General features: G+C 46.7%; 1 protein-coding gene across 1 annotated transcript in view; it reads right to left on the reverse strand.

Annotated features, from left to right (window-relative positions):
• EFHC2 (EF-hand domain containing 2) overlaps positions 1 to 14,324 on the reverse strand; it is a 200,634-nt gene that overhangs the window by 111,905 nt on the left and 74,405 nt on the right. Inside the window, exon 3 of the mRNA XM_043569816.1 lies at positions 12,838 to 12,988. Coding sequence (XP_043425751.1) covers positions 12,838 to 12,988 — 151 coding nt within the window. The remainder of the gene's footprint in view (positions 1 to 12,837; positions 12,989 to 14,324) is intronic.

The raw sequence follows: 14,324 nt of genomic DNA on the forward strand, positions 1-14,324 counted from the left end.
AGAGTTGCCTAAGTGGTACCAGGGAAGCACTTTAATAAACCATAAAGACTAGGGAAGGCAGACTAGTAAGCTTCAATATGGTAGGTGCCAACACCATGATTCACAGCTTCTACAAGCTTCATGGAATCTTCTTTCCTCTACCAAGCTCTTCTCCCTCCATGTTTGATAGCCTCTGTTCACCTCCTCCCAACCACCCCTACAAAGGGATGGTTATCAGAGGCTTTGTAGTTGTAGACGGTGCTCTGGGCCAAAGGTTCTGGATCACATCCCGTCTTTTACCTCTAACCCTATGATTAGCCCATTCGCTCCTCCTCTTGAGAGTACAGACCCAGGGTACCCAAGTGTGCCCAAAATGGTGGTTAGCCACTGGCGGTAAAAGGGTTCGCTTCCTGAGCCTCGCTTCCCACAGGATGACACAACAAGGACCACGTAACTCCTGCCCACGCGGGGGGTTACGTGACAGGAGAGGAAACCCGAAGCTTAGAGAACCTAAATCTTTTCTAACAGACAATAAGCATCACAGGGAGATACCACCTGTATTAGACTGGGCGGTAAGCACTTTCTGGAAGGAGACACCACTCTATCTTCCAAGGCTGCGAGCAGACCCGCCCTTTGCTCCAGAGGGAGAGACTACCTTTGTCTTCCAAAGCTGTCTGCCATGTAAACATCCTGGAAGAGAGTCCAGAACAAAGAGCAGGCAACGTCTCTGCTCGTGAGATCCACCAAAACGCGAGATACCGTGAAGAACGGCCTCTCGACATCTGTGACTGACTTTGGCCTGAGAATCTACTCCACGAGCGTAAAGAGAGAAAGAGGTGAGCAGAGCAAGTTGAGGGTCTGACGGTTGAAGTCAAAGCGGCTTGGGTGACCTCTGCAGGGGAGGAAGTATTTTAGTATAAAGATGTCAAGCAAGCGTCTTCGTATTTTCTATAGCACTGAGAACGGCACCTTTTCCCAAAGTCTAGAAGTACTCGGAAATTATTCATTCCTATTCGCTATGGAACGTCTCATGAATATCTTTATGTGCCAGGAACTGTGTCAAGCTCTGTTCCATTATTCTACTAATCATCTTTTCACACAGGTAAGGGGGAAATTAACTAAAATGATTTTCATCTTCTTTTCTTTGTAGCAATTTTTAATTACTTGGTACATTAAATTAAAATAATAAAACTATAAAATTAGAACTGGCCTAGAATATCTTTAAATGTACTACATAAAAGATGATATAATTTTACTGCAAAAAAATTATACTTCAATTAGCCTTTAATTCATGCCACTGAAAACAGTATGCAAATTATTTGATCATTCAAGATCAGACAGTGAGAACAAATTGCATACTGAAACATCTATAAAAGCATGGGCATTTCAGGTATTTTCAGAAGCCATCATATATCGCTTTAAAAATACTTATATTGTGACAGTTTTTAAGACATATAAAATGTATTCAGTGGCCAGGAGCTTCTTCAGAAATTCCATCTACCTTGCATTTGGACTTCATTATAAAAATTCAAATAAGCAGGTTATGCTGATTTCTGTTCGGTAAGACTTCGAATAGGAATGCTCTATTTCTCTAGGTGGAAAGAACCAGCCCGCCTACAAAGCTTTTAAATAGTAATAATCAGAATCAACATCACGGCCCTAGCATATCCCTTCATATACATTTTCTCATTTAATCTTCACTGGTCCCACGAGGCTGATAATGCACGAGACAGAAGAATCCAGCGTATGGATAAGAAAGTCAAGGTTCCGCGTGGCCGAGTGACGTGCCCGAGGGTCACACCCTAACAAATGGCAGAAAAAGATCTCGAAACCCGGGGTTCCAAGCTCTAAGGAGATACCAGCCCTTTCCATGGTTTGCGCTCAACCACATCTCACTGAACACTAGCCACAGATTACGTAAGTGAAGGAGAGGAGGGAGTGTTCTAGGCAAAACAGGTTGGGGGGGGGGGCGCCTGGGCGGCTCAATCGGTTAAGCATCCACCTCTTGATGTCAGCTCAGGTCAGGATCTCGCGGTTTGTGAGTTCCAGCCCCGCATCGGGCTCCGCGCTGACCACGTGGAGGGTGCCTGGGATTCTCTCTCTCCGCAACCTCCCCAGCTCCCACGAGTGCTCTCGCTCTCTCTCAGAGCACACACATCAACTGAAAACAACAACGAAACGGGATAGAAACTGGGAGAATCGCTGCCGGCCGCCAGAAAAAGGAAAGCGACAAGATGGAGTCGCTCTTCCAAAAGAATGGCCTCTCTTAATTCTCCAAAAGCAATTTTCTGAACAGGGCCCACTTGCCTGCTGCACCAATGCCCCCCTCCGGGGGGGGGCACCACCCCTGCATTAGCTGCCCCCACACCCTCTCAGACTCCCACATTTCCTTACCTGTGCTCCCACGTCTCCTCCACAGGGCATGCCCAAGAGGCCAGAGAAGCTCTTTGAGGTAACAAAGAAAAGCCTTGACCATTCGTGGGTTGGAAAGAGAAGGCAGGCCTAACACTAAATAGGAAACTTTTCAATAACAAGAAATCCAAAGCCACGCGGCGCCTGGGTGGCTCAGTCGGTTGAGCCTCCGACTCTTGGTTTCGGCTGAGGTCGTGATCTCATGGTTCCTGTGTTCGAGCCCCCGTGTCGGGCTCTGCCCTGACAGCGCGTAGCCTGCTCGGGATTCTCTGCCTCCCTCCCCCTCTGCCCCTCTCCTGCTTGCTCGCTCGCTCTGCTTCTCTCTCTCTCAAAGTAAGTAAATAAATGAGTAGTTTTAAAATCCAAAGTCACAATTCCACACTAATTAGAAAACAAGTATGTGGGCCATTTGAAATGGACAGTTGCACCTGAGAGCTTTCAATAATATATTCGTGGTATCCCTCAACTGTGTCGTTCGGGGATCGAAATTTCTATTTCTTGGTATTCTGTGTGTGTTTATAGTCCTCCAGGGTAAATGGCAGAAACCCCACCAGCAAGAATCTGTTCTGGAATGCCAAAGAAATGGGCAGGATGGCATTCCAGAACAAGAAATAGAAATTTCACATGAACCATGAGATCAAAGTATAGAAGTAAAAAAGAATGCTCTAAAACTGGAAAAAACAAGAACGGAAGGACCACCTCTACCCTTTACATTTTTAAACGTTTGCCTTCTTGACTGCCCCATAAAGACAATTTGGGCAGATGTCCGCGCATCGGGTGCCTGCTTTTAAGCGCCTCCTGATCGTCATATTTTCTCTCTCTCTTCCTTTTTAAAGACCCTGGCTATCTGATGATGCTCTGCAAGCTTTAGCTTTCCAACATTTCCCTGTGGTTTAGATCAAAATGATGACATATCCATTTATGTTTAACGCATTTTCATTTCACCCCCTTGGGACTTGCTTTAGATCTTTGGTCATACCACTAAATTTAGTTTTTAGACATTCACCTTCCAGAATTGAGACCACCACCTCTTACCTCTAAATTTTCGGTAGGTTTAGTTCGTTTTAGTAACACCGCACACCTAGGATACATCTGAGTCTAGAGACAGGGATTTCTTAGGTGAATGAATATTCAACCGGAATTGCCACCTGTTGCTGTGTCAACTAAGTTTGTAACCTAAAAATGTTAAGACCCTTCAGTGTGCTCAGACACAACAGAGTATCTTCTCTTATGTTCACGATTATTCCTCCGCTAAAATGACTGTTCCGTTTTGATTTTTACAAAATGTCCTTCTTTGGCGTTTTGGTGTTATAAGAATCACTTTTTTTTTTTTTTTTTTTTTTTTTTTTTTTTAATATACAGATAGTCTGACACCGGTCTTGTAGCAAAAGAATACAAAAAACTCCAGGGGGTGCCCGGGTGGCTCAGTCGGTTAAGCGTCCGACTTCGGCTCAGGTCATGATCTCACAGCTCGTGAGTTTGAGCCCTGCCTCAGGCTCTGTGCTGACACCTCAGAGCCTGGAGCCTGCTTCGGATTCTGTGTCTCCCTCTCTCTCTGCCCCTCCCCCGCTCGCACTCTGGTCTCTCTCTCGCTCTCACTCAAACATAAACATTAAAAAAATTTTTTTTCAAGGAAAGAAAATTCCTTGCCTCTGATCATAATAATACTGGGGCACCTGGGTGGCTCAGTTGGTTAAGCGTCCGACTCTTGATTTTTGGCTCAGGTCGTGATCTCACAGTTTGTGGGATCGGGCCCTGCGTCGGGCTCTGTGCTGACAGCGTGGAGCCTGCCTGAGATGCTCCCTCTTTCTCTGCCCCTCCCCTGCTCGCTCTCTCTCCCTCAAAATAAACTTAAAAAAAAAATGATCCTATGCATGTCCCCCCTAGCCACCAAATGAGCCCCAAACACTAGCATGACAGGTGCTCTGATGTCCCCTTATTATTGCCTCCTCTCCTAGTTTTCCGTACACACCCCAGGATCGGCTCCCAAGTACCTTCCCAACTCCATCCCTACCACTTTCCCACCTCTTGGTCTCATGCTGTCCCTTTTGGCTAATATACCTTCATCTTTTATCTTTATCTGGAGAAACTTGTGAGGTACCACTCAAATGTCTTCTCTAGTGGATACTGGCGTTTCCTCTTCTCATCCCTCAAAGTACCATTTCTGATGCCTGCATTCCGTTATGGACATTGTCTACCACTTGGCCTTTCCTCTTACCTCTCCTCCCTCCTCTCCTTTGTTTCGTCAACAGATACTTATTGAGCAGCCCCCATGCACCAAACACCTGTCTTCACAGGTCAATGACTTACCTCCACTCTTAAATCCTACTCTGTTCCATTCAATGGCAACCCCTTCCCCAAGGTCTACCCTCTGGGGTTGCCAGATTTAGTCGGCACACTGAAATATAGGATGCCTAATTAAATAGGAACTCTAGATAAACAGTGAATAATTTTAGTACAGGTAGGTCCCAGGCAATAGTTGGGACACACTAAAAACTTTATTGCTTATCTGAAATTCAAATTTCATTAAGCATCTTGTATTTTATCTGGCAACCTTACCACCATCCGTCCTCCACTTTACAGGAGGCAGTACTTAGATGGACTATATGCCCAACGTCAATGAATGACATATGAATGTAATATTTTGCGATTACATTTGATTATCCTACAGTATAAAAAAATATATAAGAGAAAGTATTATGTTGAAGGGTGAAACAAGTCACTAGTGGAAATCAGTTTTTTTCTCCATGTCTATTCACTTTTGAGAGAGAGAGAGAGCACACCAAGAGTTGGGGGGAGGAGTGGGACAGAAAGGAGGGACAGAGGATCCTAAATGGGCTCCACGCTGACAGCAGCGAGCCCGACGTGGGGCTCAAACTCACCAACCCGGAGATCACGACCTGAGCCGAAGCCGGACGCTTAACCGACTGAGCCACCCAGGCACCCCAGCAATCAGTGTTCTTAACCAAGGACACGCTAAGAAATGGAAGCCGGTTCTTGACCCGCCCCCCGGTTTACACAATCAAATTCCTGGAGAGGGCCAGGAGATTCTGATGAGCGCTCTCAGCTGAGAACAGCTGGCATAGACCTCACCAGAAAATTACGGTACCTTTCTAATCATTAGCCTTTCTTTACCATAGGTTAGTTTGGACTCAGGAGTGGCCGACAAACAATGATTCTCGTAGACAATTGGAAGTCAAACTACTGGGATTAACCTCTTGACATTCTTGGCTTGGTGTAACATTGTTTTAACCACATTCCAACAGAACAGCAACAAACTCTATACATATGACACGTCTAACCAAGAAGAGAGTGATGTCCTGGCAAGAAATAAAAGCAAGCCTTGAGGTGTGACAGTGACGTGACTTATACCACACGTCGACCTCTCTGCCAGCATGGATTCGTGAACGTTACAAATACGTTGTTCTGATTAGAAGCTGTGTGTAACTGAATGCCTAGTTTGGCATCGTGCCTCTCTTGTTTCTGGCTTATTCCAACCTCCCCCCTCCCTAAAAAAAAAAAAAAAAAATCACATGACAGGAGAGGCAACTGAAGGGGGAGGCCAATTCATCCAGGTGTGCTCATTTCTTTTTTTTTTTAATTTTATTTATTTATTTTGAGAGAGAGAGACAGCATGAGTGGAGGAGGGGCAGAGAGAGAAGGAGAGGGAGAGAATCCCAAGCAGGCTCTGAGCTGTCAGCACAGAGCCCGATGTGGGGCTGGAACCTACGAAACTGAGATCATGACCTGAGCTGGAATCAGGAGTTGGACGCTTAACCGACCGAGCCACCCAGGTGCCCCTACGTGCTCTCATTTCGGTGGTCGGCTCCACAAAAGAAGGAAAGCGTTTGACCTCCCGTTTCATTTGGAAAATGTAGATCCCCTATGGAAGTCACAGGAATACCATCAGTGGGCGTCACCTAAATAGGACCCCTAGCCCCTTTCCGGGGCCCACAGGTACATGAAAAGCAGTCCCAAACTAGTCAAGATACAACTGAAAGAAACGCCACCTACCCCGTCCCACTGAGATCTGAGCCGCTGACTCACAAAGCTTGTTTGCTCTTTTTCCCCGTTTAACTTTGGAAAGCCCAAAGAAGATGTTTACGTGATTTTTTCCCCAAGGAGCCTCTGTCCAAACGGACCTTCCTGAACTGGAATCATCGTATTAAATATTTCCAGACAGACTGGTTTCTTGCCAAACAGAGCTTGATGATGGAGTGGCTGGTTCGTGTTTGCTTTCCACGGTGCTTGCTAGAGCCCGCCAGGAATTGTTGTTGACAAACTCAGTCTTGTTACGGATCGCGATGACCGCGTATTCCGTGCGTACCCCCTGAGCTGTGTCTTCCCTCGGAGAAAACGTCCTGATCAGGAAGAGCCAATCAGAAATTCCGAAATTTTCAAGAGACTTTACAAGTCACCTTTTACTCAGAGTTGTTCCCCACCCACCCCCAGCCCCGCCCCGGGTCTTTATGAATAACACTGCCCCCGACTTCCCTAATAATGTTCAAATACGTCATTATGACTAACATCGGTTTGCCTCTGCAATCTGCTTGTGCGCTTCGATTTGAAATCAAGAGGCTGAGAGAATCGAGAAGTCTTAATAAAAGCCTTTCCAAGATCCTCATAGAGGTTACCTTTCATTTTTCTTCTTGGATAGTTTAATAAAACCAAAGGCTCACTAGACGGGGCAGTTAGCTACAGGAATAATAATAAAACAATGCACAGGGGCACCTGGGTGGCTCAGTCGGTTGGGCGTCTGACTTCGGCTCGGGTATGAACTCACGGTTCATGGGTTCGAGCCCCATGTCGGGCTCTGTGCTGGTGGTGCGGAGCCTGCTGGGGATTCTCTCTCTTCCCCCCCCCACCCCCCCCCCTCAAAATAAATCAATGACCTTTAAAAAAAAATAAAAACAATGCACTGATGAAGGTTCAGGATATCCTGTGATCCCCAGTCTATCATTTGTATAAATTTGGTGTCACGTGGGGAAGGAGTCAAAAACAGGCAAAAAGCTTAGGAAATGTTGGAGTAAAGCATTCAAGTGACTATAAATATAATACGTGTTTATAAATATAAATATTAGTATAAAAATATAAGAAAATATTTCTTGACTAAGGCAATACCATCACTTACAAACACACAGGTAAAACAGATGTTCATAGAATTTAAAAGTTGTGAATTGGCAGCAAAGGAAACAACCAACAAAACTAAAAGGCAACCAACGGAATGGGAAAAGATATTTGCAAATGACATATCGGACAAAGGGCTAGTATCCAAAATCCATAAAGAGCTCACCAAACTCCACACCCGAAAAACAAATAACCCAGTGAAGAAATGGGCAGAAAACATGAATAGACACTTCTCTAAAGACATCTGGATGGCCAACAGGCACATGAAAAGATGCTCAACGTCGCTCCTCATCAGGGAAATACAAATCAAAACCACACTCAGATATCACCTCACGCCAGTCAGAGTGGCCAAAATGAACAAATCAGGAGACTATAGATGCTGGAGAGGATGTGGAGAAACGGGAACCCTCTTGCACTGTTGGTGGGAATGCAAACTGGTGCAGCCGCTCTGGAAAACAGTGTGGAGGTTCCTCAAAAAATTAAAAATAGACCTACCCTATGACCCAGCCGTAGCACTGCTAGGAATTTACCCACGGGATACAGGAGTGCTGATGCATAGGGGCACTTGTACCCCAATGTTTATAGCAGCACTCTCAACAATAGCCAAATTATGGAAAGAGCCTAAATGTCCATCAACTGATGAATGGATAAAGAAATTGTGGTTTATATACACAATGGAGTACTACGTGGCAATGAGAAAGAACGAAATATGGCCTTTTGTAGCCACGTGGATGGAACTGGAGAGTGTGATGCCAAGTGAAATAAGCCATACAGAGAAAGACAGATACCATATGGTTTCACTCTTATGTGGATCCTGAGAAACTTAACAGAAACCCATGGGGGAGGGGAAGGAAAAAAAAAAAAAAGAGGTTAGAATGGGAGAGAGCCAAAGCATAAGAGACTGTTAAAAACTGAGAACAAACTGAGGGTTGATGGGGGGCGGGAGGGAGGGGAGGGTGGGTGATGGGTATTGAGGAGGGCACCTTTTGGGATGAGCACTGGGTGTTGTATGGAAACCAATTTGACAATAAATTTCATATATTGAAAAAAAAAGTTGTGAATTTGCTTTCTGTTCTGAAGTAATTCTTCCAACATTTTCTAATACATTATTGTCAATCTTTAAAAACTGCCTTGTGTAGGTAAAAAACGACCCTGAAGAGTCTAAAGACTTCTTGTCCCTTCATAAAGTGTCGTATTTCCAACCATAAAAGTCTGTAGGAGCGCCTGCGTGGCTCAAGTCGGTTAAGCGTCCGACTCCTGATTTCAGCTCAGGCCATCATCTCACAGGTTCATGGGATCGAGCCCCACTCTGGGCTCTGCACTGAAAGCTCGAACCCTGCTTGGGATTCTCTCTCTCTCTCTCTCTCTCTCTCTCTCTCTCTCTCTCTGCCCCTTTCCTGCCCCCCCTCTCTCTCTCCCTAAATAAATAAAGAAGCAAACATTAAAAGAAGTTTTCTTTGGAAGTCAGAGAATCTTTTTTTAAAACACCGAGGCATTTCCGTATTTCCTAAAAGACTTGCCGTTAAGGCACAAATTCTCGAAATCAAAAGACCCCGGGGTGGATAGTGTGTCAGAGCGCAAAGAATAACGAGGGCCACTCACTTCCTCTCCTCACATTAATCCTTTCTCCCCCCACTAGTAAAACAAAGTGCAGACACTAAATCCAGTCTTCTCTCCTTTCCACCACCTCAACAGTGCCTCTCTTCCAACATGGGAGAATAAGCCTGATTCTGTTCACGATCTGAGCACCCCCGATTCCCAGTCCACACCTCCAGTCTTGACTTTCTTCCTGAAAATACATCCCAACACGGCGGGCATCACCATACAGATGTCCCAACCACGGTCAAAGGCCTCACGGTCAGAACAAGGATACCCTACCTCTATCCCGAACGTTGCTCCCTGCTCCGTGCTTCTGGGTTTTACTACTGTATCACCATCTTTTCGACCGCCCGCAGAGTGAGCTCTGAGGCGACCTGTTAAGATTCAGATGAAGCAAATTCCTTCTGTTTCTTTTTCTTTGAGAGCTGACAATGACCTACTTTAGATGGTCGTTGGGGGATTAAATGAGATAGTGATAAAGGAGGTTGTTTACCAAGGACTTGACAAAGCACCTGTCATTAGATATTCCCCTTCCACACTTTCTATATTTAGTTGTTGGTCAATGCCTATCAACTCTGCCAACCAAATGTCTCTCAGGTCTTTCCTGTGTTTTCTGTTTCCTACTGTCATTGTCCAGGTTTAGACACTGAGCACCTGCTAACCTGAACAACTGCAAAACTCTTGGGCTATAGTCACTCCCTTTCCCCTCCAACCTGCTTACCTGCTAGCTCCAGGAGAGCCAGCACAGTGCCCGGCACAGAGTAGGCATTCGACAAACACTTCTTGGCAATGCTGACTGGCCCCAAGTTCATCATCCGGACGCAACGGAGCTATGTGCCAAGAAGACCTCAATCTCATGAACACTGAAGGAAATCCTTTGCATACTGCCCCGTCACGACCTTATACTCAGAGACCCATGGTCCCCAAATTTCTCTGTTTCTCCCCATAGCACCCATCGTGGTATATCAACGGGGAGGCAATGGGCCCAGATAAGTAGTTGGTAAGGAACAAAGTCTCTTCAACATAGGCAGAAATTCGTAAGATGGGTTAAATAAGGGTAAGCAGGGCATGTTATGTGTCAAACACAGAAAGGAGGAGATGGAAGGACCCAGAGATAATTCATTTTCTGTAGGTATGAAATATATTTGAGGCACCTGGGCTCTAAATATTCATGACACAACAAATATACAAGAGTCAGTAAATATTCATGAGTACTCACTATTCATGAGGCCTCAATTTGGTCACTCATTCGCTGGTGACACCCATTCTGGCCCCAGATGTCCTTTCGCCGAGAAACAAACAAACCCCGTGACTACAGCTGTGGCCAGGCCCTCTTCTCCCTGGGACTCTCCGATAGAGCGTGTGCCGTGAGCCCAGGGTCCCTTCTGTCTGTGGTCCTCCTTACTTGACCTTCAACTCTGGCCGTCAAGACTGACGCAGCAAAGACGGCGGGACCACGGCCTACCCCGGGATTCAGGCGGGGCGGTCCTCCCAGCCACCCGTACCTCGTCCTACGTGTGCGAACTGAACTCCTTTCTTTCCCCCTCGCGTCTCACTGTACGTTTCGAATTGTTTCCACGCGTCACGTGATGATGCATTTTAATCTGGTCCACGAGGCTTTTGCTCCGTGGCCTCTGGGAGAGCCCGCACGCACGCTTCTTGGAGGACGGCGCCGCCTCAAGGTAGTACCCCCACGTGACACTCTGGCTGCTACGTGGAGAACAGATGGTTGTACCAAAGAATCATGGCTCCTGAGGGGTCAAAGTGGTCTTGGAAGGTCATCTACACCACCACACACACACACACACACACACACGCGCGCGCGACCCCCTCCCATACCTCTACTAAGCTATCAGTGAAAAATAACCCCTGACCTGCCCCCTATCTATACCAAGGACCAAATACGTGACACCCCTCTCAACCCCCACACCTGACCCTGACCCCCATGTTCTTCCAGAAACATCCCATACAATCTCTGGCAGCTCTCTGCCAGAAAATTATTATTCTTACTGACCTGAATTCTGACCCCCCCCCCCCCCCCAGGTCATATCCTTGAGGATACAGAAAATTAGGTCGTCCTTCCTTGCCATGGCAGCCCTTCAGATTCCTGAATTCACCAGGCACACCCGAATCTTCCCTTTACAGACAAATATCCCTTTTCACTATTCTGCCTTACACATGACAACTTTTCAGGCCTTTTACCACCGTGGTTGCTGCCCCCTGAAGGCATCCAGATCTCAGCACTGTCCCAGGTGAAGGACTCCTAGCACAAGAAGAAATCAGTCACCTCCCTTGATCTCCACCCTACTCTTAATAATGCAGTTTAGGATTAACTCCTCTGGTGGCCACATCACAGAGTTAACTGGCTGAGATGGAGTATGGATAAAGAGGACTGGTACATGGGGGAGGGGAGGGGTGAAGGAACAACGACCCTCTGCGGGAGAGCCATCAGAGTATGTAGTTAACAGGGATGAGGAGGCAGAGAGGGTGGTTAAAGCAAATGGCTGTGAATTCAAGAAAGAAGAGAGAGAGGTGCCTGGTGGCGGGGGGTGGGGGGTGCGGGGCGCAGTCGGTTAAGCATCTGACTCTTGATTTCAGCTCAGGTCATGATCTCAGGGCTCAGGAGTTCAAGCTCCACATCGGGATCCACGCTGACCATGCCGAGCCTACTCGGGACTCTCTCTACCTCTCTCTCTCTCTCTCTCTCTCTCTCTGCCCCTCCCCTGCTCACAGGTGCTTGCGGGCTCTCAAAATAAATGATGAGATAAGCACTTAAAGGAAAGAGAAAGGAAGAAAGAAGAGAGAATACAAATCTGGAAGCGACAGCAGACGAGTCTCCTCTCTTCTCCTTGGAAGTGTTGTGAAGAAGTAATATGATCAGAGTAAAGAGACTGAAGACACAGGAGGGTTTACTCATACTGGAGCAGCACGGGAAAGAAAACTAATATACCATACAAGAGCAAGACAAAGGGCCCATGCTGAGGTGGGGGGTGGGAGGGGGCGGAGTAGAAAGCCAGTAAGTCACCATCAATAACCGCAGGCCAATGGCATGTTCATATTCGCAGTCACCAACAAGTCAGACACCGAAGCAGTATATGGCGCCTTTTAAAAAGCCAGAGACTTCTGTCCCCAAAATAAATAAAAAACGTTGAAAAAAAAAATTAAAAAAATAAAAAAAAAGGGGGCGCCTGGGTGGCGCAGTTGGTTAAGCGTCCGACTTCAGCCAGGTCACGATCTCGCAGTCCATGAGTTCGAGCCCCGCGTCAGGCTCTGGGCCGATGGCTCGGAGCCTGGAGCCTGTTTCCGATTCTGTGTCTCCCTCTCTCTCTGCCCCTCCCCCGTTCATGCTCTGTCTCTCTCTGTCCCAAAAATAAATGAAAAACGTTGAAAAAAAAAAATTAAAAAAAAAAAAAAAGCCAGAGACGGGGGTGGGGCACCTGGGTGGCTCAGGCGGTCGAGCGTCCGACTTCGGCTCAGGTCACGATCTCGCGGTTCGTGGGTTCGGGCCCCACGTCGGGCTCTGTGCTGACAGCTCGGAGCCTGGGGCCTGCTTTGGAGTCTCTGTCCCCCCCCACCCCTCCCCCACTCATGCTCTGTCTCTCTCTGTCTCTCAAAAGTCAATAAAGATTAAAATATATATATATAAAAACCTAGAGAAGGGCAGCACATAAAGGTGGGAGTTCCAAGTCAGAGAACCGTAACTCTGCTTTCAATAGGTACCTTGAGGCAGTCCGCTATTTTTCAACTCTGGTTCATTTACTTGAATTGTGTCATCTTCGAGGTAGAAGAGGATTTTATAGCGTCTTATTCTATACTTTTCTTGAGTTTTATCAGGCAATTCATCTTCTAAATAGGCATCAAAAGATAATACCTGTTGGGATCATAATTAGAAGCTAAGAAATGGCAAGAAAATTTTCATCAAAACTGAGAGTCAATACGGCTAGTGCTTATATACTTGCTGTTGATGTGAAGCGAACGTGGAGAGTTTCACCAAGACATTCCACACATCAGCTCTGCGAACAGATACGCAATCTAGGTTACCATAGACAAAGCCTGTATTTTCATCACTGTCTGGTTAGGATAAGGAAACGATACCCAAGCAACAAATCCATCATTCAGCTCTGCTCTAAGCTGAAGTACTATCTGTCGGGTTTCGCAGTGGGATTCTATATGTAAGTTACAGTAGTCCCCCCCCACACCCCCGCCCCCCCACACCGTATCCATGGCTTCGCTTTCTGCAGTTTCAGTGGCCCGCGGTCAGTTGGGTCCAGAGGTAGATGATCCTCCTTCCGCCCCGTGCTCAGGTCGACGGGAGCCCACGACTGCATCACGATGCCTACATCGCCCACCTCACTTCATCTCATCTCGCGCGTCTTACCATCTCGCATCATCGTAAGAAGGGCGAGTACAGCACGATGAGGTCTTTTGAGAGCCCGCGTTCGTGTAACTTATTACAGTATATTGTTAAAATTGTTCTATTACTACGTATTGTTGTTAATCTCTTACGGTGCTTAATTTACAAATTAAACTTTATCATAGGTATGTCACGTGTGTACACGGGAAAAAAAAAACCCACTACATATGGCTGAGTGCTAACTGTGGTTTCAGGCATCCACTGGGGGTCTTGGAACATGTGCCCTACGGGCAAGGCTGGGAGGACTACTATGCAGACAGACTAATTATTTTTTCTGAATATTCTTTCAATAGGAAGATGTGAAATTCTTACAGCACACCGGAGATCCCACCTTAAACTTCTCCAGGAACTTCAAAGAGCCTAGCTCAATGCCAACCAGTCTCATCTTACACTGTGTATGTGTTGGTGCGGGGGTCCCCTCCCTAAGGAATGTGGTGAGAAAAGACCTCAAGATAAGGGAAGGCAACCTGGCTATGTGCGTACGTGACATTCCTCACGACTCTGTATGTCTGTACATGACATCCTCATGACCCCGTAACGCGAGACCCTCCCCCCTGCCCCTGCCAATCAGACTGTATGTCTATATGTTACCCATATATGGAGACAAAGAAGTAGAAAACGGATAAAATGCTATACCACGCGGCATTCCGGGCTCAGTCTTTCAGGTACAAACCCTCTGAGCCCATGCCGGCAAGATCAAAATTGCTTCCTGGGAAGAAAAGCCTCAGTGTCACGACTCTCTGTGCGAGCATCCTGCTACAACGTGGGGAGGGGAGTGCTGGAGAGGGACTCA

This window comes from Prionailurus bengalensis, chromosome X (assembly GCF_016509475.1).
Source record: "Prionailurus bengalensis isolate Pbe53 chromosome X, Fcat_Pben_1.1_paternal_pri, whole genome shotgun sequence".
NCBI lineage: Eukaryota > Metazoa > Chordata > Mammalia > Carnivora > Felidae > Prionailurus > Prionailurus bengalensis.